Source organism: Convolutriloba macropyga, chromosome 1, assembly GCF_964194025.1.
Source record: "Convolutriloba macropyga chromosome 1, txConMacr16.3, whole genome shotgun sequence".
Lineage (NCBI taxonomy): Eukaryota > Metazoa > Xenacoelomorpha > Acoela > Convolutidae > Convolutriloba > Convolutriloba macropyga.
This window is the reverse complement of record NC_134468.1, coordinates 76,133,643-76,158,799: the sequence shown is the minus strand read 5'-3', so window position 1 is coordinate 76,158,799 and position 25,157 is coordinate 76,133,643. Positions and strand designations below refer to the sequence as shown.

General features: G+C 35.5%; 1 protein-coding gene across 1 annotated transcript; it reads left to right on the top strand.

Moving 5' to 3' along the window:
* The first annotated feature begins 465 nt into the window (after positions 1-465).
* On the top strand, positions 466-18,458 carry LOC142342785 (uncharacterized). The gene is made up of 2 exons (XM_075394358.1): positions 466-992; positions 17,859-18,458. The coding sequence occupies exons 1-2, from the start codon at positions 578-580 to the stop codon at positions 18,374-18,376; spliced, it is 933 nt and encodes a 310-aa protein (XP_075250473.1). The 5' UTR covers positions 466-577; the 3' UTR covers positions 18,377-18,458.
* The last annotated feature ends 6,699 nt before the right edge of the window (positions 18,459-25,157 follow it).

The following is a 25,157-nucleotide window of genomic DNA, read 5'->3' as shown; positions in this document are numbered from 1 at the left end:
CGTAAAGATCAATAGTGTGCATATAAGTAGGGCCAAATGTTTATGCCCTTATTCTTGATTATTAGAGTCTTAAATTTTTGATTTCCAATATTAATTATGAAAAAGCTCTATTAGGGTTTTTTTCCTTATAGAGCGTATGTGTCTCATAAAATTGACAGTCCAAATCCTACCCAAAAAGTCTAGCGATCTATTAAAGGACTGGTGGTCAATCTGTCTATCTTTTTTTTTAGTTGCTTCAAATCCATGGAAGGCCACAAGCGTCTATCGTGGCTGTTTTCCGGCAATCTGCCGGCTATGTTAGTAATTATGAGTCTATTAGTTGTGTCAACACTGAGCTGGGGGTCTATGATGGGAAAAAGCCGGTATTTTGCACCACATATAGTCTTATGAATAAAATAAAATAGATAATACTGCATCCTATTAGAAAATGCTCGCCATTATCAATAAAAGGATGCGGATAAATTTTTTGTTGCAGGTTGTAGAGAAAAAAATTTAGTACACGGAGGAAAACCAAAACCTATTTCCTCACAGAAACAATGCCGAGCAGCATGAGTTTACAAAGATTTTTGGACGCGAGATGCTTGTTTGTGGACGCATAAATGTTTTCCGAATAGACGTGGTCACAAAGCGTGAAAAACAAAACGATAGTTTTAGAAAAACACGTTGCCATAACAGCGCTAAATTCAACTATATGGAGCAACTACCTGTATTTTATACAAAGAACTTTGATCTGAAACTCAACATTCGAGAGCAGCAGTTGGGTAATAGGCGCAGCACTCTAACTTGTAAAAAGGACAGATCTCAACGAAACAGTCTTTTTGTCGACTGTTTTCTGTCTTTGGACAGAACCTCTTACAAATTGAACTTTTCTGTTATTAAACTCATTGAGCAGATTTATCGATCAGTGAATAAAATTCATCTCGAAGTTGACTGGAATCGCTTCAGGAAGGAGAACGAGGCTGCTAAGGAGTACTACTTTTTCGGGAAAACAGGTAAGATTTGCTAAAGAAGTAAATTGATGCATTTACTGAAATGTGCCAAGCTGTTCTAATTGGTTTAATTGCTTTCAAGACAAATTTCTGTCTTGCTATTTTTTTTAACTGGCGAGTATTTTAATGCGTTCATGGAATTTTAATGCTCAGATAAAAATGATTTTTGTACCCGGAAAAGAAATTGTTATCAATGTGTTTGTGGCAAATTCGTGTACGTTTTTGTAGATTTTTGTTTTGAGTTCTATTGAGATTAATTGCTCTCGAACGAAATTTCAGGAAAATGTCGCAAACGTGTTTAATGCAAAATTTTCGTTTGACCGTTTTTGAGTTTTTGTTCTAGAACATTCCTTGACTTCTCAAGTGACTCTTTCACGTTTCAATTCTTCATTTTTTAGTGATCTTAATTGCTCTCATTGTGTTTTGCTATTATAAAAGCGATTGTCAGCTGTTGAGGATAAAAGCCGTTGCAGTCTAGTGGTTGGGATATCAGACTGCTATTCTGGAGATCGAGGGTTTGAATGCCAATGAGGTCGGAGTTTTTGAACCAATAAAAAATTTTTAGGCTGCACTCCTAAATTAAATTCCCCCCGTCTGTCATTCAGAAGCGATTCATCGACGTTAGACTTGTTTTTGTCTGTTTATATGCAAGAGTTTCCCTTGACCATTTTGATCTAAACATTCGTTCGATTTATCTTCTTGAGTCCTTTTGTCATTCTTGATTTTTGCTGGATATAAAGTGCTGTTATCCAGAAATTAAGACTGCTGCTACAACTAAAAACCCTCATTGGTCGATTTTTTTTGCATCCAGAAAAATTTTCATTGCTACAGTCGCCTCTGAATTAAGTTATCGCGCTTGGCCTTCGAGAGAAACTTGTCCGACGTTAGTCGGTTTATGTTTAAGATTTTTCTCTTGACAGATTCTTCGATTTGTTAACCCTCAGATAACCTATGCGTTATCTGCATTGCTCTCTTAATTAATAGCCGCCCTCATCTTCTCAGCCGGCTATTATAGCGCTCCTATTTTACAATTCAAAAAATTTGAATTGTATTGGGGCGCCGTCTTTTTTTAAAGATCCGTTCACACATTTTGATGATTTTTGAAGTCAAATTGGAGTAGTGATTTTGGTCACGCCGAAACAGGAAGTGGAGCGAAAAAGCGAGTGGTTTTGCGGCGTGAAATTTTTTCGCTCTAAATTTAAAGTAGAGAGAGAAAACGGTATTTGAACAAAAATTCGCTTTCTCGCTAGGGGTTTTTTGTTCACATGCGGCAATTTCATTTTGATTTTTACTGTTTTTTCGATTTTTTCGATCGGATTTTTTTCTTAATGGTTTTTACAATCCATTCATTGTTCATTCTAGGCCCAGTTTTCCGGTAGTGGTTTTTTGTTCACATGCTGCATTTTAACTTTGATTTTATATTTTTTTAAAAATTTTGTGATCTGATTTTTTTAATAAATTTTCCCAGTTCACTCACAGTATAGCCACTGTAGTCTCTCTCTAAAAAACAGAAGTATGTCCAATTACGAAATGCCATCAAAATAAATCTGACTTAAAACAATGTTTTTGTACAAAAATCTTCTTTTTCAATATCTTCTATTCTTTCAATCCCAATCATGCTTATTGCAATCATCGACGGCTATTTTCCGGCAATCTGCCGGGTATGTTTGAGATTTTCAGTGACTCAGCTCAATTGGCATTAGTTTGCTACTAAAATGATTTCATAATATCTGCATAGCTGAGTTGAGCTGTTTTTTGTTCTCTCTTGTTTTTTACTATCCAATTTATGGTGTTTGGTCAGTTGGAAGTCAAATGTAAGTCAGATTTGCGTTTTATGTTACAAAGATTCAGTAGAGGAAACATATAAATGGGTAATTTAAGCTGCCATTTTTAAAGCATATAATAGTGACTTTTCGTTTATAAATGACGATTGGCTAATGCGGTGTAGTCTTTTTATAAGAGATCGAAGTAGTTATTGTAGACGTGTGTCTCTCTAAACGAAATTGTTGAATGACTATTGTAATTCTTCCCCCAATGCTAACCTTTATAGCCTAGCTAGGTACTACCAAATCCATCCGCTCGCCAATCGTTTGAGAGCAATTCAGTTGATTATATTCGGTTATGTTTTAGCTGGGGCTATTATTGGCCTTCTCTTAGTTTTTTTAGATTGACGTCAAGACTTTTTTCACGATCATATGACATTACAATCGCTTCGAATCTGCTTTTTTGTGCATTCGTTCATGCAATTTCAGCTGAATTGCATGCCTGACCTCGTTTTTGACTCTTATTCGAGCGAGTTTTTTATTCATTCGCGTGATTAAGTTTTGGGTCACATGTGACTTCGCACAATCAAAAATGGCTTCCTAACACTTTACCTTTTTACTTTATTTCGAAGAGATAAGCTAAAGAGGTTGTGTGTCACTCTAATTAAAGGTTATTTAGGAGCAGCTAACAGAAGCAGCAATAAGTTTTAAAGATTCTTGAGCAAATAGAACATCTCCGATTTTTTTAAAGAAAAAATTTCTGTTGTGGTCTGATTTTCAAAACTTTTTGACTGCAGGTCTGCGAAGCTCTCGCAGCTATTTTGCTATTTTCTGACAATCTGCCAGCTATATTTGAGTGTTTTTGGTCCTTTTCATTAACTATAGGTTGTATTTGTTTTTTGTGCAACTTGATTTTTAAGAAAATGGTGCAGGGCTAATCAATTTAAATTTATTTTTTATTTTGAAAATAAATTGTGAATCTCTGAGTTTTGCAGCATTTTTTCGTTTTTTCCCTGCTGTTATGTTTCTTTTTTGTATTTATGAACGTCTCAAGTACACTACAATAATACCTCCTTTCGTCTTTTTATTTTATAAAGAGTGTTATTCGTACTTTATTTTACTGCATTAACACACCTTGCTGCCCTTTTCACCACTATTTCTCTTGTAAAATGTGAGAATGTCTTAAATTCCAGCTTTTCTTTGCTTGTTTTTGTGCCAGTTCAAAAATTTCAGCAAATTAGTGGCTTATGCTGATGAAATTTTTTCAATTTTGTTGAAAATAATTTTAGAGTGTCCTGCAGGGTTACTTAACCGATTGTAAACGCGCTAAAACTTTAACGGGTTTTACTGCAGTTTGTTATAGTTGAGTTTTCTGTCTTCCACCTTCTAAACCGTATACGCCTTTTTTTTAACCGAAACTAACTTTAAACCCAAGTAGACAGCTTGGCAAAGCGAACCTGTCCGTCAAATTATAACCCTTTTTGACGCTTAGAAACAAATATTCTGTCAATTTCTATCTCTTCTTTTTTATTTTTCTGTTTTAATCCCGATAATGCGCTAAGCGGCCAATTTGCTGCAATGTGCCGACTATGTTTTTTTTATTTCTCGGCCTGCTTCAATCTGCTGCATCTGTGAGGGGTCAGGAGTGACTTTTTCGCAGTCTGCTGGCTTAGATATGACAGGTTTTTCAACCTTCAAGATTTCTATTAGTCCCACTTCAATGATTTGATCAAAGCCAGTTCTATTCATTTTTTTTGGATTGGAGTTATTATCTTTGCCATTTTAGTTACAGTTTTTAATTACTCTTGAACGGAGTTTGGAGCAATTTTTGTAGTTGCGTTTGGCTTTTTAATGCAAAATTTTTGCTTTACCCTTCAGTTTTAACTTCAGTTCTTCGTTTATTTTTTGACGTCTTTGCTTTTTTTCGTAATAGAAATTGCTCATAGTGTGAAAGTAATTCTGTGTTGCAGAATAAAAAGCAATTGTAAACTAGGCGATTATCAGGGCCTGAAAGCCGGTAGGTAAGTACTTCAGTCTAGGACGCAGGAGGTGGCGGGTTCGGGTCCCGCCCTATTTCAATTTTTTGCACCCATAAAGAAAGTTATTACTTTGCTACAGCGCCTGTGAATTAAATGGCCCCGCTTGTTGTTCGAGAGCAATTTGTCTGCCGCTGGTCAGTTTTTGTTTAGTACCCGCGCTAATCTTCTCAGCCGGCTATTATAGCGCTCTTTTTTTACTTCGTCGAACTTTTTTTTCGCTTTACCCATTTTGCCGCTTTTTTCGACATTTTGCGTGAAATCTTTTTGACTTCTCTAGGCTAATTTCACTCTTCTGTCATTCTGCTCAAAGTCCCTATAAACAGCAGTTGCTAAGCAAAGCAATTCAAAATGAAGAGAGTCAGTATAAAACAATCAAAGTCAGAAATAGAAACTGGAAACCCATAAAGCCCCTTTTTAGATGCCCGGTACTCGAACTTTGTTCTCGTAAGTTTTAGTTACTATCTATAATGCTTATTGCTATTGATAATGGACCCTGTAGCCTCTCGCTGAGAGACAGGAGTATGTTCAATTACGAAATGAGATTAAAATGAATCGCACTTAAAAAAGTTTTTGTACAAAAATCAATGTTTGTTGATATTTTCTCTTCTTTCAATCCCAATAGAATTATGGGAATCAACGGCTGCTATTTTCCGGTGGTAATTTCTTGAGGAAAGGAGGTATAGCTGAGTCGTCAGGGTTGCAGACTAGCGTCCGGATGTCGTTGATTCTAATCCAGAAAGTTGTATCCATGAAGTTTTCCCTCCTGTTATGTTTCTTTTTTGTATTTATGGACGTCTCAGGTACACTACAATAATACCTCCTTTCGTCTTTTTATTTTATATTGAGTGTTATTCGTACTTTTTTTTCTGCATTAACACACCTTGCTGCCCTTTTTCACAACTAGTTCTCTTGTAAAATGTGAAAACGTCTTAAATTAAATTCGAGCTTTTCTTTGCGTTTTTGTGTCAGTTCAAAATTTTCAGCAAATTAGTGGCTGATACCAATGAAATTTTTTCAATTTTGTTGAAAATAATTTTAGAGTGTCCTGCAGTGTTACTTAACTGATTCTTAACGCGCTAAAACTTTAGCGAGTTTTACTGCAGTTTGTTATAGTTGAGTTTTCTGTCCTCCAACTTCAAGACCGTATTCGCCTTTTTTACCAAATCTAACTATAAACCAAAATTGTCAGCTTGGCAAAGTGAACCTGTCCGTCAAATTAAAAGACTTTTTGACGCTTAGAAACAAATATTCTGTCAATATCTATCTCTAATGCGCTAAGCGGGCAATTTGCTGCAATGTGCCGACTATCTTTTTTATTTCTCGGCCTGCTTCAATCTGCTGCATATGTGAGGGGTCAGAAGTGACTTTTTCGCAACCTACTGGCTTAGATATGACAGGTATTTTTAACCTTTAAGATTTTTATTAGTCCCACTTCAATGATTTGATCAAAGCCAGTTCTATTCATTTTTTTTGTGGATTGGAGTTATCATCTTTGTCATTTTAAATACAGTTTTTAATTACTCTTGAAGGAAGTTTGGAGCAATTTCTGTAGTTGCGTTTGGCCTTTTTATTGCGAAATCTTTGCTTTACCGTTCTTCGATTTCAACTCTTGCTTTAATTTTTTGACTTCTTTGCTTTTTGCGTCATGGAAATTGCTCATAGTGTGAAAGTAATTCTTTGTTGCAGAATTTAAAGCAATTGTAAGCTAGGCGATTTTGAGGGCCTGAAAGCCGGTAGGTAAGTGCTTCAGTCTAGGACGCAGGAGGTGGCGGGTTCGGGTCCCGCCCTATTTCAATTTTTTGCACCCATAAAGAAAGTTATTACTTTGCTACAGCGCCTGTGAATTAAATGGCCCCGCTTGTTGTTCGAGAGCAATTTGTCTGCCGCTGGTCAGTTTTTGTTTAGTACCCGCGCTAATCTTCTCTGCCGGCTATTATAGCGCTCTTTTTTTTACTTCGTTGAACTTTTTTTTCGCTTTACCCATTTTGCCGCTTTTTTCGACATTTTGCGTGAAATCTTTTTGACTTCTCGGGGCTAGTTTCACTCTTCTGTCATTCTGCTCAAGTCCCTTATAAACAGCAGCTGCTAAGCAAAGCAATTCAAAATCAAGAGAGTCAGTATAAAGCAATCAAAGTCAGAAATAGAAACGGAATAAACCCATAAAGCCCATTTTTAGATGCCCGGTACTTGAACTTTTTTCTAGTTACTATCTTTTAATGTTTTAGTTACTATCTATAGTGCTTATTGGTATTGATACTGGACCCTTTATTCACTCACTGAGAGACAGGAATATGTTCAATTACGAAATGACATCAAAATAAATCGCACTTAAAAAAGTTTTTGTACAAAAATCAATGTTTGTTGATATTTTCTCTTCTTTCAATCCCAATAGAATTATGGGAATCAAGGGCTGCTATTTTTCGGTGGTAATTTCTTGAGGAAAAGAGGTATAGCTGAGTCGTCAAGGTTGCAGACTAGCGTCCGGATGTCGTTGATTCTAATCCAGAAAGTTGTATCCATTAAGTTTTCCCTCCTGTTATGTTTCTTTTTTGTATTTATGGACGTCTCAGGTACACTACAATAAAACCTCCTTTCGTCTTTTTATTTTATAATGAGTGTTATTCGTACTTTTTTTTCTGCATTAACACACCTTGCTGCCCTTTTTCACAACTAGTTCTCTTGTAAAATGTGAAAACGTCTTAAATTAAATTCGAGCTTTTCTTTGCGTTTTTGTGTCAGTTCAAAATTTTCAGCAAATTAGTGGCTGATACCAAAGAAATTTTTTCAATTTTGTTGAAAATAATTTTAGAGTGTCCTGCAGTGTTACTTAACTGATTTATAACGCGCTAAAACTTTAGCGAGTTTTACTGCAGTTTGTTATAGTTGAGTTTTCTGTCCTCCAACTTCAAGACCGTATACGCCTTTTTTACCAAATCTAACTATAAACCCAAATAGTCAGCTTGGCAAAGTGAACCTGTCCGTCAAATTAAAAGACTTTTTGACGCTTAGAAACAAATGTTCTGTCAATATCTATCTCTAATGCGCTAAGCGGGCAATTTGCTGCAATGTGCCGACTATCTTTTTTATTTCTCGGCCTGCTTCAATCTGCTGCATATGTGAGGGGTCAGAAGTGACTTTTTCGCAACCTACTGGCTTAGATATGACAGGTATTTTTAACCTTTAAGATTTTTATTAGTCCCACTTCAATTATTTGATCAAAGCCAGTTCTATTCATTTTTTTTGTGGATTGGAGTTATCATCTTTGTCATTTTAAATACAGTTTTTAATTACTCTTGAAGGAAGTTTGGAGCAATTTCTGTAGTTGCGTTTGGCCTTTTTATTGCGAAATCTTTGCTTTACCGTTCTTCGATTTCAGTTCTTGGTTCAATTTTTTGACTTCTTTGCTTTTTGCGTCATGGAAATTGCTCATAGTGTGAAAGTAATTCTTTGTTGCAGAATTTAAAGCAATTGTAAGCTAGGCGATTTTGAGGGCCTGAAAGCCGGTAGGTAAGTGCTTCAGTCTAGGACGCAGGAGGTGGCGGGTTCGGGTCCCGCCCTATTTCAGTTTTTTGCACCCATAAAGAAAGTTATTACTTTGCTACAGCGCCTGTGAATTAAATGGCCCCGCTTGTTGTTCGAGAGCAATTTGTCTGCCGCTGATCAGTTTTTGTTTAGTACCCGCGCTAATCTTCTCTGCCGGCTATTATAGCGCTCTTTTTTTTACTTCGTTGAACTTTTTTTCGCTTTACCCATTTTGCCGCTTTTTTCGACATTTTGCGTGAAATCTTTTTGACTTCTCGGGGCTAGTTTCACTCTTCTGTCATTCTGCTCAAGTCCCTTATAAACAGCAGCTGCTAAGCAAAGCAATTCAAAATCAAGAGAGTCAGTATAAAGCAATCAAAGTCAGAAATAGAAACGGAATAAACCCATAAAGCCCATTTTTAGATTCCCGGTACTTGAACTTTGTTCTAGTTACTATCTTTTAATGTTTTAGTTACTATCTATAGTGCTTATCGGTATTGATACTGGACCCTTTATTCACTCACTGAGAGACAGGAATATGTTCAATTACGAAATGACATCAAAATAAATCGCACTTAAAAATGTTTTTGTACAAAAATCAATTTTTGTTGATGTTTTCTGTTCTTTCAATCCCAATAGTTATGGGAATCAACGGCGGCTATTTTCCGACAATCTGCCGGGTATGTTTATCATTTTAAGTTTTTTGTTTTTAAATTTTTCTGGTTTTAAATTTTAGTTATTGCTTAACTGGTTTTAGACTGATCGATGTGTAATGAAGGAATAAATTGCGCTCAATTTAGTCCCCCGAAGTACTGACAAGGGTATTCAGTTAAATATTCTGAAAAGAAAATAGTATTAATGACTTCTCTGGTCTTTAATTACCGTTTTTTAAATTGCTCTCGCACCAGGTTTGAAGCAGTTTTTGTGAACATTTTGATAATGCAGAACTATCGCTTTACCGTTTTTACTTTTGTTCTAGAACATTTTTTGCTCTCTTGAGACGTACTTTTATGCTTGACTTCTCGACTTTTACGTGATATGAATTGCTCTGATTCCGAAATTAAATCTATTGCTAAAATGGTTGCGGTTGTAATTTCAATTTCTTGAGGAAAGGAGGTATAGCCGAGTCGTCAAGGTTGCAGACCAGCGTCCGGATGTCGTTGATTCTAATCCAGAAAATTTTATCCATTATGTTTTCCCTCCTATTATGTTTCTTTTTTGTATTTATGAACGTCTCAGGTACACTACAATAATACCCCCTTTCGTCTTTTTATTTTATAAAGAGCGTTATTCGTACTTTTTTTTGCTGCATTAACACACCTTGCTGCCCCTTTTCACATTTATTTCTCTTGTAAAATGTGAGAATGTCTTAAATTCGAATTTTTCTTTGCTTGTTTTTGTGTCAGTTCAAAATTTTCAGCAAATTAGTGGCTTATACCGATGAAATTTTGTCAATTTTGTTGAAAATAATTTTAGAGTGTCCTGCAGTGTTACTTAACTGATTCTTAACGCGCTAAAACTTTAGCTAGTTTTACTGCAGTTTGTTATAGTTGAGTTTTCTGTCCTCCAACTTCTAGACCGTATACGCCTTTTTTCACCGAATCTAAATCTAAACCCAAATAGACAGCTTGGCAAAGTGAACCTGTCCGTCAAATTACAACACTTTTTGACGCTTACAAACAAATATTCTGTCAATTTCCATCTCTTCTTCTGTATTTTTCTGTTTTACTCCCGATAATGCGCAAAGCGGCCAATTTGCTGCAATTTGCCGACAATTTTTTCGTTTATTTCTCGGCCTTTTTCAATCTGCTGCATCTCTGAGGGGTCTTGAGTGACTTTTTCGCAATCTACTGGCTTAGATATGACAGGTTTTTTTAACCTTTCAGATTTTTATTGGTCCCACTTCAATGATTTGATCAAAGCCAGTTCTATTCATTTCATTTTTTTTGTGGATTGGAGTTATCATCTTTGTCATTTTAAATACAGTTTTTAATTACTCTTGAAGGAAGTTTGGAGCAATTTCTGTAGTTGCGTTTGGCCTTTTTATTGCGAAATCTTTGCTTTACCGTCCTTCGATTTCAGTTCTTGGTTTAATTTTTTGACTTCTTTGCTTTTTGCGTCATGGAAATTGCTCATAGTGTGAAAGTAATTCTTTGTTGCAGAAATTAAAGCAATTGTAAGCTAGGCGATTTTGAGGGCCTGAAAGCCGGTAGGTAAGTGCTTCAGTCTAGGACGCAGGAGGTGGCGGGTTCGGGTCCCGCCCTATTTCAATTTTTTGCACCCATAAAGAAAGTTATTACTTTGCTACAGCGCCTGTGAATTAAATGGCCCCGCTTGTTGTTCGAGAGCAATTTGTCTGCCGCTGGTCAGTTTTTGTTTAGTACCCGCGCTAATCTTCTCTGCCGGCTATTATAGCGCTCTTTTTTTTACTTCGTTGAAATTTTTTTCGCTTTACCCATTTTGCCGCTTTTTTCGACATTTTGCGTGAAATCTTTTTGACTTCTCGGGGCTAGTTTGACTCTTCTGTCATTCTGCTCAAGTCCCTTATAAACAGCAGCTGCTAAGCAAAGCAATTCAAAATCAAGAGAGTCAGTATAAAGCAATCAAAGTCAGAAATAGAAACGGAATAAACCCATAAAGCCCATTTTTAGATGTCCGGTACTTGAACTTTGTTCTAGTTACTATCTTTTACTGTTTTAGTTACTATCTATAGTGCTTATTGGTATTGATACTGGACCCTTTATTCACTCACTGAGAGACAGGAATATGTTCAATTACGAAATGACATCAAAATAAATCGCACTTAAAAAAGTTTTTGTACAAAAATCAATGTTTGTTGATATTTTCTCTTCTTTCAATCCCAATAGAATTATGGGAATCAAGGGCTGCTATTTTTCGGTGGTAATTTCTTGAGGAAAGGAGGTATAGCTGAGTCGTCAAGGTTGCAGACTAGCGTCCGGATGTCGTTGATTCTAATCCAGAAAGTTGTATCCATTAAGTTTTCCCTCCTGTTATGTTTCTTTTTTGTATTTTTGGACGTCTCAGGTACACTACAATAATACCTCCTTTCGTCTTTTTATTTTATAATGAGTTTTATTCGTATTTTTTTTCTGCATTAACACACCTTGCTGCCCTTTTTCACAACTAGTTCTCTTGTAAAATGTGAAAACGTCTTAAATTAAATTCGAGCTTTTCTTTGCGTTTTTGTGTCAGTTCAAAATTTTCAGCAAATTAGTGGCTGATACCAATGAAATTTTTTCAATTTTGTTGAAAATAATTTTAGAGTGTCCTGCAGTGTTACTTAACTGATTTATAACGCGCTAAAATTTTAGCGAGTTTTACTGCAGTTTGTTATAGTTGAGTTTTCTGTCCTCCAACTTCAAGACCGTATACGCCTTTTTTACCAAATCTAACTATAAACCCAAATAGTCAGCTTGGCAAAGTGAACCTGTCCGTCAAATTAAAAGACTTTTTGACGCTTAGAAACAATTGTTCTGTCAATATCTATCTCTAATGCGCTAAGCGGGCAATTTGCTGCAATATGCCGACTATCTTTTTTATTTCTCGGCCTGCTTCAATCTGCTGCATATGTGAGGGGTCAGAAGTGACTTTTTCGCAACCTACTGGCGTAGATATGACAGGTATTTTTAACCTTTAAGGTTTTTATTGGTCCCACTTCAATTATTTGATCAAAGCCAGTTCTATTCATTTTTTTTGTGGATTGGAGTTATCATCTTTGTCATTTTAAATACAGTTTTTAATTACTCTTGAAGGAAGTTTGGAGCAATTTCTGTAGTTGCGTTTGGCCTTTTTATTGCGAAATCTTTGCTTTACCGTTCTTCGATTTCAGTTCTTGGTTTAATTTTTTGACTTCTTTGCTTTTTGCGTCATGGAAATTGCGCATAGTGTGAAAGTAATTCTTTGTTGCAGAATTTAAAGCAATTGTAAGCTAGGCGATTTTGAGGGCCTGAAAGCCGGTAGGTAAGTGCTTCAGTCTAGGACGCAGGAGGTGGCGGGTTCGGGTCCCGCCCTATTTCAATTTTTTGCACCCATAAAGAAAGTTATTACTTTGCTACAGCGCCTGTGAATTAAATGGCCCCGCTTGTTGTTCGAGAGCAATTTGTCTGCCGCTGGTCAGTTTTTGTTTAGTACCCTCGCTGTTTTTCTCTGCCGGCTATTATAGCGCTCTTTTTTTTTACTTCGTTGAACTTTTTTTCGCTTTACCCATTTTGCCGCTTTTTTCGACATTTTGCGTGAAATCTTTTTGACTTCTCGGGGCTAGTTTCACTCTTCTGTCATTCTGCTCAAGTCCCTTATAAACAGCAGCTGCTAAGCAAAGCAATTCAAAATCAAGAGAGTCAGTATAAAGCAATCAAAGTCAGAAATAGAAACGGAATAAACCCATAAAGCCCATTTTTAGATGCCCGGTACTTGAACTTTGTTCTAGTTACTATCTTTTAATGTTTTAGTTACTATCTATAGTGCTTATCGGTAATGATACTGGACCCTTTATTCACTCACTGAGAGACAGGAATATGTTCAATTACGAAATGACATCAAAATAAATCGCACTTAAAAATGTTTTTGTACAAAAATCAATTTTTGTTGATGTTTTCTGTTCTTTCAATCCCAATAGTTATGGGAATCAACGGCGGCTATTTTCCGACAATCTGCCGGGTATGTTTATCATTTTAAGTTTTTTGTTTTTAAATTTTTCTGGTTTTAAATTTTAGTTATTGCTTAACTGGTTTTAGACTGATCGATGTGTAATGAAGGAATAAATTGCGCTCAATTTAGTCCCCCGAAGGACTGACAAGGGTATTCAGTTAAATATTCTGAAAAGAAAATAGTATTAATGACTTCTCTGGTCTTTAATTACCGTTTTTAAATTGCTCTCGCACCAGGTTTGAAGCAGTTTTTGTGAACATTTTGATAATGCAGAACTATCGCTTTACCGTTTTTACTTTTGTTCTAGAACATTTTTTGCTCTCTTGAGACGTACTTTTTTGCTTGACTTCTCGACTTTTACGTGATATGAATTGCTCTGATTCCGAAATTAAATCTATTGCTAAAATGGTTGCGGTTGTAATTTCAATTTCTTGAGGAAAGGAGGTATAGCCGAGTCGTCAAGGTTGCAGACCAGCGTCCGGATGTCGTTGATTCTAATCCAGAAAATTTTATCCATTATGTTTTCCCTCCTATTATGTTTCTTTTTTTATATTTATGAACGTCTCAGGTACACTACAATAATACCCCCTTTCGTCTTTTTATTTTATAAAGAGCGTTATTCGTACTTTTTTTTGCTTGTTTTTGTGTCAGTTCAAAATTTTCAGCAAATTAGTGGCTTATACCGATGAAATTTTGTCAATTTTGTTGAAAATAATTTTAGAGTGTCCTGCAGTGTTACTTAACTGATTCTTAACGCGCTAAAACTTTAGCTAGTTTTACTGCAGTTTGTTATAGTTGAGTTTTCTGTCCTCCAACTTCTAGACCGTATACGCCTTTTTTCACCGAATCTAAATCTAAACCCAAATAGACAGCTTGGCAAAGTGAACCTGTCCGTCAAATTACAACACTTTTTGACGCTTACAAACAAATATTCTGTCAATTTCCATCTCTTCTTCTGTATTTTTCTGTTTTACTCCCGATAATGCGCAAAGCGGCCAATTTGCTGCAATTTGCCGACAATTTTTTCGTTTATTTCTCGGCCTTTTTCAATCTGCTGCATCTCTGAGGGGTCTTGAGTGACTTTTTCGCAATCTACTGGCTTAGATATGACAGGTTTTTTTAACCTTTCAGATTTTTATTGGTCCCACTTCAATGATTTGATCAAAGCCAGTTCTATTCATTTCATTTTTTTTGTGGATTGGAGTTATCATCTTTGTCATTTTAAATACAGTTTTTAATTACTCTTGAAGGAAGTTTGGAGCAATTTCTGTAGTTGCGTTTGGCCTTTTTATTGCGAAATCTTTGCTTTACCGTCCTTCGATTTCAGTTCTTGGTTTAATTTTTTGACTTCTTTGCTTTTTGCGTCATGGAAATTGCTCATAGTGTGAAAGTAATTCTTTGTTGCAGAAATTAAAGCAATTGTAAGCTAGGCGATTTTGAGGGCCTGAAAGCCGGTAGGTAAGTGCTTCAGACTAGGACGCAGGAGGTGGCGGGTTCGGGTCCCGCCCTATTTCAATTTTTAGCACCCATAAAGAAAATTATTACTTTGCTACAGCGCCTGTGAATTAAATGGCCCCGCTTGTTGTTCGAGAGCAATTTGTCTGCCGCTGGTCAGTTTTTGTTTAGTACCCGCGCTAATCTTCTCTGCCGGCTATTATAGCGCTCTTTTTTTTACTTCGTTGAACTTTTTTTCGCTTTAACCATTTTGCCGCTTTTTCGACATTTTGCTTGAAATCTTTTTGACTTCTCGAGGCTAGTTTCACTCTTCTGTCATTCTGCTCAAAGTCCTTATAAACAGCAGCTGCTAAGCAAAGCAATTCAAAATCAAGAGAGTCAGTATAAAGCAATCAAAGTCAGAAATAGAAACGGGATAAACCCATAAAGCCCATTTTTAGATGCCCGGTACTTGAACTTTGTTCTAGTTACTATCTTTTAATGTTTTAGTTACTATCTATAATGCTTATTGGTATTGATACTGGACCCTTTATTCACTCACTGAGAGACAGGAATATGTTCAATTACGAAATGACATCAAAATAAATCGCACTTAAAAATGTTTTTGTACAAAAATCAATTTTTGTTGATGTTTTCTGTTCTTTCAATCCCAATAGTTATGGGAATCAAGGGCTGCTATTTTTCGGTGGTAATTTCTTGAGGAAATGAGGTATAGCCGAGTCGTCAAGGTTGCAGACCAGCGTCCGGATGTCGTTGATTTTAATCCAGAAAATTTTATCCATTATGTTTTCCCTCCTGTTATGTTTCTTTTTTGTGTTTATGAACGTCTCAGGTACACTACAATAATACACCTTTTCGTCTTTTTATTTTATAAAGAGCGTTATTCGTACTTTTTTTACTGCATTAACACACCTTGCTGCCCTTTTTCACAATTATTTCTCTTGTAAAATGTGAGATGTCTTAAATTAAATTCGAGCTTTTCTTTGCGTTTTTGTGTCAGTTCAAAATTTTCAGCAAATTAGTGGCTGATACCAATGAAATTTTTTCAATTTTGTTGAAAATAATTTTAGAGTGTCCTGCAGTGTTACTTAACTGATTCTTAACGCGCTACAACGTTAGCTAGTTTTACTGCAGTTTATTATGGTTGAGTTTTCTGTCCTACAACTTCTAGACCGTATACGCCTTTTTCACCGAATCTAACTCTAAACCCAAATAGACAGCTTGGCAAAGAAACTGTCCGTCTAATTACAACAGGTTTTGACGCTTAGAAACAAATATTCTGTCAATTTCCATCTCTTCTTTTGTATTTTTCTGTTTTACTCCCGATAATGCGCAAAGCGGCCAATTTGCTGCAATTTGCCGACAATTTTTTCGTTTATTTCTCGGCCTTTTTCAATCTGCTGCATCTCTGAGGGGTCATGAGTGACTTTTTAGCAATCTACTGGCTTAGATATGACAGGTTTTTTTAACCTTTCAGATTTTTATTAGTCCCACTTCAATGATTTGATTAAAGCCAGTTCTATTCATTTCATTTTTTTTGTGGATTGGAGTTATCATCTTTGTCATTTTAGTTACAATTTTTAATTACTCTTGAACGAAGTTTGGAGCAATTTTTGTAGCTGCGTTTGGCTTTTTAAAGCGAAATCTTTGCTTTACCGTTCTTCGATTTCTGTTCTTGGTTTAATTTTTTGACTTTGCTTTTTTGCGTCATAGAAATTTCTTATAGAGTAAAAGTAAGTATGTGTTGCAGAATTAAAAGCAATTATAAGCTAGGCGATTATCAGGGCCTGAAAGCTGATAGGTAAGTGCTTCAGTCTAGGACGAAAAATGTGGCGGGTTGGGGTCCCGCCCTATTTCAATTTTTTTGCACCCATGAAGAAGGTTATTATTTTGCTACAGCGCCTGTGAATTAAACGGCCCCGCTTGTTGTTCGAGAGCAATTTGTCCGCCGTTGGTTAGTTTATGTTTAGTAGCCGCCCTCATCTTCTCAGCCGGCTATTATAGCGCTATTTTTTTTACTTCGTCGAACTTTTTTTTCGCTTTACCCAATTTGCCGCTTTTTCGACATTTTGCGTGAAATCTTTTTGACTTTTTTAGGCTAGTTTTACTCTTCTGTCATTCTGCTCAAAGTCCTTTTAAACAGCAGCTGCTAAGCAAAGCAATTCAAAATGAAGAGAGTCAGTATGAAACAATCAAAGTCAGAAATAGAAACTGGATAAACCCATAAAGCCCATTTTTAGATGCCCGGTACTTCAACTTTGTTCTCATAAGTTTCAGTTACTATCTATAATGCTTATTGGTATTGATACTGGACCCTGTAGCCTCTCACTGAGAGACAGGAGTATGTTCAATTACGAAATGACATCAAAATAAATCGCACTTAAAAATGTTTTCAATCCCAATAGTTATGGGAATCAACGGCGGCTATTTTCCGGCAATCTGTCGGGTATGTTTATCATTTTAAGTTTTTTGTTTTTAAATTTTTCTGGTTGTAAATTTTAGTTATTGCTTAACTGGTTTAAGACTGATCGATGTGTAATAAAGGAATAAATTAGGCTCAATTTTGTCCCCCGAAGTACTGACAAGTGTATTCAGTTAAATACTCTCAAAAGAAATTTGTATAATAACTTCTCTGGTCTTTAATTACCGTTTTTTAAATTGCTCTCGCACCAGGTTTGAAGCAGTCTTTGTGAACATTTTTTTAATGCAGAACTATCGCTTTACCGTTTTTACTTTTGTTCTAGAACATTTTTCGCTCTCTTGTTACGTACTTTTATGCTTGACTTCTTGATTTTTACGTGGTCTGAATTGCTCTGATTCCGAAATTATATCTATTGCTAAAATGGTTGCGGTTGTATTTTCTTGAGGAAAGGAGTTATAGCTGAGATGTCAAGTTTGCAGACTAGCGTCCGGATGTCGTTGATTCTAATCCCGAAAGTTGTATGCATTAAGTTTTCTGGGCTTCACGCCTCTGGCTTAACTTGCCCGCCTGGTGTTCGAGAGAAGTTCGTCCGACCTTAGTTGGTTTATGTTGTCGTGACATATTTGACGTTTTTTTGATCAAAATTGCTCTTATTTTGGCTTCTAAGTTGCTGAACGTAATTGATAATAATTTACTCCAAAAGCTGAACTAAAGTGCTCTGATTTTTGATTTATCAATTGAAATCACGATTAAGATGTTAAGTTGTTTAAAATAACGTCCGCTAAATTTATTTATCGAACGTCACAGTTTGCCTGACTTTCTTAGCTGTGCCTAAATCATTTTATTTCTATATTATTGTTTTTGATCTGGTTTTGATTTGAATGATAAATTTTGTGATTCAAGTTATATAAGATAAAATTTCGAAAATAAAGTTGAATTTCTATCTGATGGTCCAACTATTTGCAAAAATTGTTCTGTATTTGGTATACCCCCTCTTTAGAGAAACCTCAAGAAGCTCAGTCAAATGCGGATGGCCAGGGGGAACACGAATACCACGTGGAAGAAGACGAAGCAAACGAATGTTGGCACTTCATTCTCGAGAAGGCTCACGAGAAAGATATGAGCGACGTTTTCTTTGTGGACGGTCCAGTTGACAAATATGCAACAGAAACTGCAAAAGGTGTTGAGAGTCAAGAACAGGTTGATGAGGACCCTGATTCAAATGCATTCCCAGATGATGGTTCTCCTGGAAGGGTGGTAGTTCATGTAATTGCATCGTTGTCATGGGCAGAGTTCAATACAGAGCTGGGTGGTCTGTGGAGTAGCACATTGTTTGACTCAATAACCGCGACCTATTGGGGAAAGGAAGCCAGATTTGCGTGCGATTTGAAAGAGAGGGAAAGTTTGGTTACTATTAATTTGAACCAGTTGCATATAAAGGTCTCTGAAGGGCTGGATGGTGTAGAAGACATGATGACCAGCAATTACAGCACCGAAAAAGGCGGCAAAGGTACGTAGTGCATGTTCTTCTGTAGTTGTAATTTTTGCTTCCTCAAATACAGCCAAAAATAACCTCAATATCAAAATGATCAGAGCTTCCTTATTTCTCCAAAACCAACTTTGTCACAATTATTTAGACTAGAAGAGGGGTCTTATTTTCTGATTTCTAAAATGAAGAAAAGTGTGAATGAAAGTTATATTACGTTATAAAAGGTACTGATAAACTCTACTATGCTGGTGCTCCGAACTCGGACACATTTTTTGATATTTTTACTGCAAAAATTGAAGCTGTGGGTTTCCCTACAAATTTAGTTAATAGTAATTAATGGATAGGATCATTATGTAAACTTTTTAGGATCATCGTGTAAACTTTTTCTTTACCTTTTCCGACCGTTTGAAGATGAAAGTCATATAATTTATATGTGTAACTTCTAGAATGATGAGATTGAGTTTTCTGTTCAACTTTCTCTCTGAGTTGTTTAATTTTTGTAACATTGAAGTCAATAGATGAAAGTTTATCCAGGTGTAGTATTGACATTTGTTATGACTGAGACGGGCTTGGTTGTTTCCTCGCGAGAAAGTGTGGACCACAGGAAGAAAAGCCAGCTCTGGTTCAATATAAAAGACATTCAGCTCAATATTCCCTTACAGCCAGAGGTGTGGAGACAAACTGTTGACAGGACGAGAAACAACATAATGGAGATGAAGTCCAGGATGATGTCCACTTCTCAGTTGGGATATGCTACTGCTAACTCTTCCAGGTTAATTCAAGCATGCCTTTGAATGACTTATTAATTCCTCTTAAGCGAAGTTTGTAGCAATTGTATTAGCCCTGCTGGTCTTTTTAATAGCCGCCGTCAGCCTCTCAACGACTATTATTTAGATGTTCTCCTTTTTATACAATTCAAAGAATTTGAATTGTATTAGGGCGCTGTCTTTTTTTCAATTCAAAAAATTTGAATTGTTTTGGGACGCGGTTTTTTTGAAGAGTTGTTCACACGTTTTCATGGTTTTTGTATTAAAATTGAATTGATGATTTCTGTCACGCCGAAACAGGAAGTGGTGCGAAAAAGCGAATCGTTGTGCCACATATTCTTTTCTCTAATTTTAGAACAAAAATCGTTATCAACAAAAATGTTTAACAACATTTTGAACAAAAAATTTGTTAACTCGCTAGTGTTTTTTTAGCCGAGAAGTTGTAAGCTGTGAGTAGCTTTATGGCGGTGATTTTGGTTTCTGTTTTTGCTTCGTCGTCTGACGTTCTTTTTCGTTTCACATTTTTTCACGTCGCAAATTTGGTGATTTCGGTGAGCAAATTCGGTGATTTTTTCATGCCGCTATTTCAATGGCCTTTGCTAATTTTATGTGCGTGTCTTCATTTCATGAAACAATAGGGGGTGTTTTAAGCTGAACTGTGTGATAATTTTTTTCATCTTAACTGACTTACCTCACTCTCTCATTGACTTCTAAATTCATTAAGGTGACTTGAGATCACTCTAACTCATTTAAAGATCAATATAGGACTCCCATCTATTGATCAATTTTGATAATAAAGCATCGTGACCAAAATGAAAACAAACGTTTTTTTTGTCGAAAGAACTTCTTAGTTTGAAAGTGATTTAGTCTTTAAAAGGTTGGCAACTTCATCAACTCAATTCTGTACCTGTTGCTGCCAAAATTCTACGTCACCGAAGTCTGTATCACAGCCGTTTCGACAATCTGCCGGCTGTTTTAGATCACATGCTGCATTTTGACCTTGATTTATCGCCTTTTTCTGTTTTTTATCTGATTTTTTCTGAACGGATTTTCAACTGATTTTCTCGTCCCTTCTAGGTCTAAGTAATTTTAATTGCTCTCAAATGAAGTTTGTAGCAATTATATTAGCATTTTATTATCAGCATTTTTTAAAAACGTTTGCAAATTTTTTAAGTTTTTTTTGATCTTTTTGAATTTTTTTATCGTTTTCTCCGGCACCAGGGTCCTAGGAACCTCCTCCAATGTTTGATGATAAGCTGTCGCATAGTTTCTAGAGTCATTGAAATGGTTATCAATATTTTAATGACTCCAGCTTTAGCAATTTTTTGATAAAATTTAATTTTTTTTCACATTTTTATAAAACTATTATCTTGTTCCAAGTTTTTGGATCTTTATGAGCCAGTGAAACTATTTAAAGCTTAAAATAGTAATACTTGATAGTCTCTTGAGACCATGAAATGGTTGTGAAGATTTTAATTTGTTGAGTTTTAGCAAGATTTGGTTAAAATTTAATATTGTTTTCAAAAATTTTGAATAATTTTGTCCTTTTCTGTGTTTAACTATCATTACTGGCCAACGAAGCTTTTCAGGTCTTGCAGATGGATTACTTGAAATAACTCCAGAGATGAAAAATAATTTTGAAGATTCACTGCGAAATTTGGAATCTTTTCTTTTAAATTTTGAAGTATTGCAAATTTTCAACATCGTTTTTTTTGTTTACTAACAAGGCTAGAAAATTAAAAGTTGCAGACTCGAGTTACATCATGGAAAATATTCCTATTTCTCTTTCTCTCTCTGTCGGTTGGAGTTTCTCTCCTCTTTCTCGTTCACGTTTTATCTCTCTCTCTCTCTCTCTCTCTCTCTCTCTTCTCTCTCTCTCTCTCTCTCTCTCTCTCTCTCTGTCTCTGTCTCTCTTTTTGCTGATGCCGCACTTCAGCTGCTGTTATGTGGCGTAATGTCATCATCATCTCTGATCCTCATTAACAATCACTTATAGTATAAAAATTTAGTGCAAATTTTTAAAATATCAGTTTTTTTTATTTATTTACTAACAAGGCTGGAAAACTAAAAGTTGCAGAGTCGAATCAAGCTTCAGCTAACCTCACTAAGTAGTGGTCAGCTACTGACCAAGCCAATCGCTCGCCGGTCGTTTGAGAGCAATTCGCCGGACGTTAGGTGGTTATGTTTATTGTTGCAAGCGTAGCTTTATTCCGGTGCTCTTTGTTTTTATTTCTTTGCCTGACGCTCATTTTTTTTGTCTAACATTTGCTCTAAGAACATTTCTTTGCTTGACTCTTAGTGACTTTTTCATGCTTGATTTCTTGCTCGTTACTTAAATTGCTCGTATTCAGAAATTCTATCTGCTGCTAAAACAAAAATGACTGTAAGATAATCGGTGACAAGGGCCTGAGAGCCCGGTGGTTATGGTTTTTACGCTGGAGATCGAGTTTCGAACCTCTTGTGTATGTTTCAATTAGATTTATAAGTTTTTAGGCGGCCACCATAAGTTTCTTCGAACTGTTTTATGTATGTTTTTCTATCTGTATTATCTGTCGTTCTACCTTTCTACCACGTTTCTGGCTTTACATAAAACACGACTTTCATTCAGGACTTCTGATTTATCTCACGCACTTTCAGCGGAATGGAATGTAGGATTCTCCGCAAATTTTCTTTAATGATTTTAAGGTCAAAAGGCTGAATCAAAAGAAACGTGATAAGCCAATAAAGCCCGGACACAAAGGTGAATGTTTAAAGATTTAATGTGCTAAGTTATCAAAGTTCCCTAGCGTATACTGGTAACTGGTATTGGTGTTAAACTATTTACATATCAATTTAGAGGCTGCATTATCCAACTGCAGACAAAATAAGATTTTTTTGACACTTACAAATACAAATATTATACTGTCGTCAGTTTTTTAATTGCTCTCAAACAAAGTTTGTAACAATTGTATTAGTATTGAGGTCTTTTTTATGTGCAATTTGCTTGCGAGGTTAGTGGGTCATGTTTTAACAGACGTTATAATTGATGATCGGATGGACTTCCACCAGTTTTTAAATGCAAGTTGCTTACCATCATCGGTGTAGTTGGTGCAGTGGCTGTAAAAATGGTAATAATTGCTTCTGAAAACTGATGCTGAACACTAGCCGCATCATCGACTCGACAGTCTTTTTTGGGGCCTTATTATTCTACGGTAAAAAGAATTTGTATTGTTTTGGCGCCCTGTTTTTTGTAAGATGCGATTAAAAGGCGATATCAATTTTTGAGCCAAATTGGCTGTGTTATTTTTGACTTATTTGCCTTCACTTGACGTCGGTTATAGCTCATATATGTGTTCTTGAAATTAGAAGCATGTTTTCTACCATTTGTTCCAGATTTGTGTAATGTTCATGCTAACCTTAACAATATATATATTTTAGTGGGATCTTTTTGTTTTTAATGGCTACAAAGCGATAGCAGCAGTGGATAAAACAAGGAAATCAACCGCCAGCAAAATTTGGCCTGTTCTCCAAACGCTAATCGCGCATGTCGAATAGGGCCAAATTTTACTACTTGTTGATTTCCTTGTTTTATCCACTACTATATATTAGCTCTATATTCACTTCTTTTATATTTTAAATCTATCATTTCTTGTCTCACTTGGTGCAAACCACTAGTGTCGAGTTAAGCTGGTAATTAATCGTTATCAGACGGATAGTTTGGGTTCTATCCCCACTGACTCCAGTGGACGTCCCCAGATACTAGTATAAAACTAGTAAGACCGTGTAACAAGCACGTAAACAAACTTGCGAAAAAGTTGGAACAAAAAAGAGAACTTGAAAAGAAATTGCAAGAATTATAAAAATAATAAAAATTTTCATGACTCCCCTAATCAATATTTAATCAATCTAAAACTAAAACTTTCTGTCTCACTTGGTGTAGTGGTTAAATCATCGAGTCTAGTTGAGTTGCTTTAGCAAACGGAAGGTTTGGGGTTCCTTCCTCACTAACTCCAGTTAACGTCCCCCGACTTTGATGTGAATTACAATGAAACTAAGTGAGATAAAAAAACCAAATTCACAGTTCTTAAAAAGGATGATCCCTGCTGTGAGACTGTATATGGGACACACTGTGATGGGTATACAGTCAAAAAACACTGAGATCGGTGGATACACAGCGATTAGTGTTTTTCAGTATAACTAGTGAGATCGTGTAACAAGCACGTAAAACCAAACTTGCAAAAATTGATGAAGCCACTTCGTGGATAACTTGAACAAAAAGAGCACAGTCAAAAACACTGAGATCGGTGGAAACACAGTGATTAGTGTTTTTCAGTGTCTTCTTGAATATTATACTTATAAACATGCTCTCTGAATTGATTTCTAGTATGACCATATCTATATCTATGAAGATAAATACATAGTCTACATTTCCTATTTCTAAATCTATATTATGATATATGTTTATAAACATTACAGATACTACATGTTAGATATTGATCAGGATCAGAATAATGATATCCCAAATGTTCTATATAATCTTTCACTTTAACCATATTTTTACATAAATAACAAGAATATTATAATTCTTTACAATTATTACAACATTCCTTCCAAGGTTTATTTATACACTTATTGCATTTCATTTTAGTTTTTCAAAAAATTATTTTTTGATTATTTGCCTAAATAAATACCTCATGACTCAATCAACTAATACTAGTGTCATAAACTTCTGCGATGTCTGTAATTTATCCTTTGAAACAAAGAAGGGTTTGTACAGACATCAATCATACGATCTCAAACATAAGGAACTATTGGAGAAAATCTTTGAGTCTGAAGAAGAAGAAATCTCGGAGAGGGTGTATAATTCGGATGAAGATGATTATATTTTTAAAACTAAAGCCAAAACCGAAAACAACATCTACTCTAAAATTAGATCGCCGAAGCCGTTTCACGGATATGAATGTAAAGAATGTCATGAAGAATTTAGGAATCAAATAGCTCTAACTACTCCCTCATATAGTCATAATCGTAGGTATCTAGAAAACACAGAAGACTTCGATATAAACTCCAGTCAGAACATGAGAGAATTTTATATTACAGATAAAGGTGGGAATTACATTGAAGATATAGATGAAGCAACTAATTACTCTTTAGAGGAAATTGAAAACTGTTACCAGTTCGGAAAAGTTGAGAGTTTTAAATATAAGATCACAGCCGAGTGTGAGTACAAGAAGAGAACCAAAGAAGAAGTTAAAATTACAAAAATATTCTTCAACACCGACTATATTATTAATAATGCAATATATGATTACGGTGACTTCAAATAATGGCTAGATTTCGAAAAGCAAATATTTGACGATTATGGCTATGACTTCGAGTTTCTCGGAATAAGAAGTATTCAGTTAAACATTGAACCAACTAAAGCATCTATTGGTAGTTACGTAGATTTACCTTGCGATCTCAAAAACTCTAAATCAATATTAAATATACGCAATTCCAAATACAACTGCTTACAACTAACTATTACTGCTTAGCTACATCCTGCCATGCACCATGCAACACGTGAAAGTAAATATGTAAATAATCTAATTGAACCAAGACAACAACATGAAGATGATTTTGCTTATATAATAAGAATACAGAACTTGTATAATATTAATATTTGGGTATACACACCTTTTGGTGGGGGCAAAGTAGAATTGTTTAAACCAGTAGATGATTTTAATAAAGATAGAAAAGATGTAAGAATACTAGTTTGGAGTAATGGTCAAATAGAACACTGTGCCCTAATAAAAAATATAGAAACCCTGTTAGATCGCCCAAATAAAAATAACATAAAATATTATTATTGCGATAGGTGTACCTATTGGTTTAACTCACAAATTAAATTCGATAAACACGAATGCAACAACTCATTCAAATCAGAGATTGTTTGTCCTAAGAAAAAACATATTACTTTTATTATTGAATACAAACGTCAGAATATAAAAGATATTATAACTGCCGATATAGAATGTTGCATTGTTGAAGTCTCAACTAATGGTTATGGCGAAGCATGGTCGGA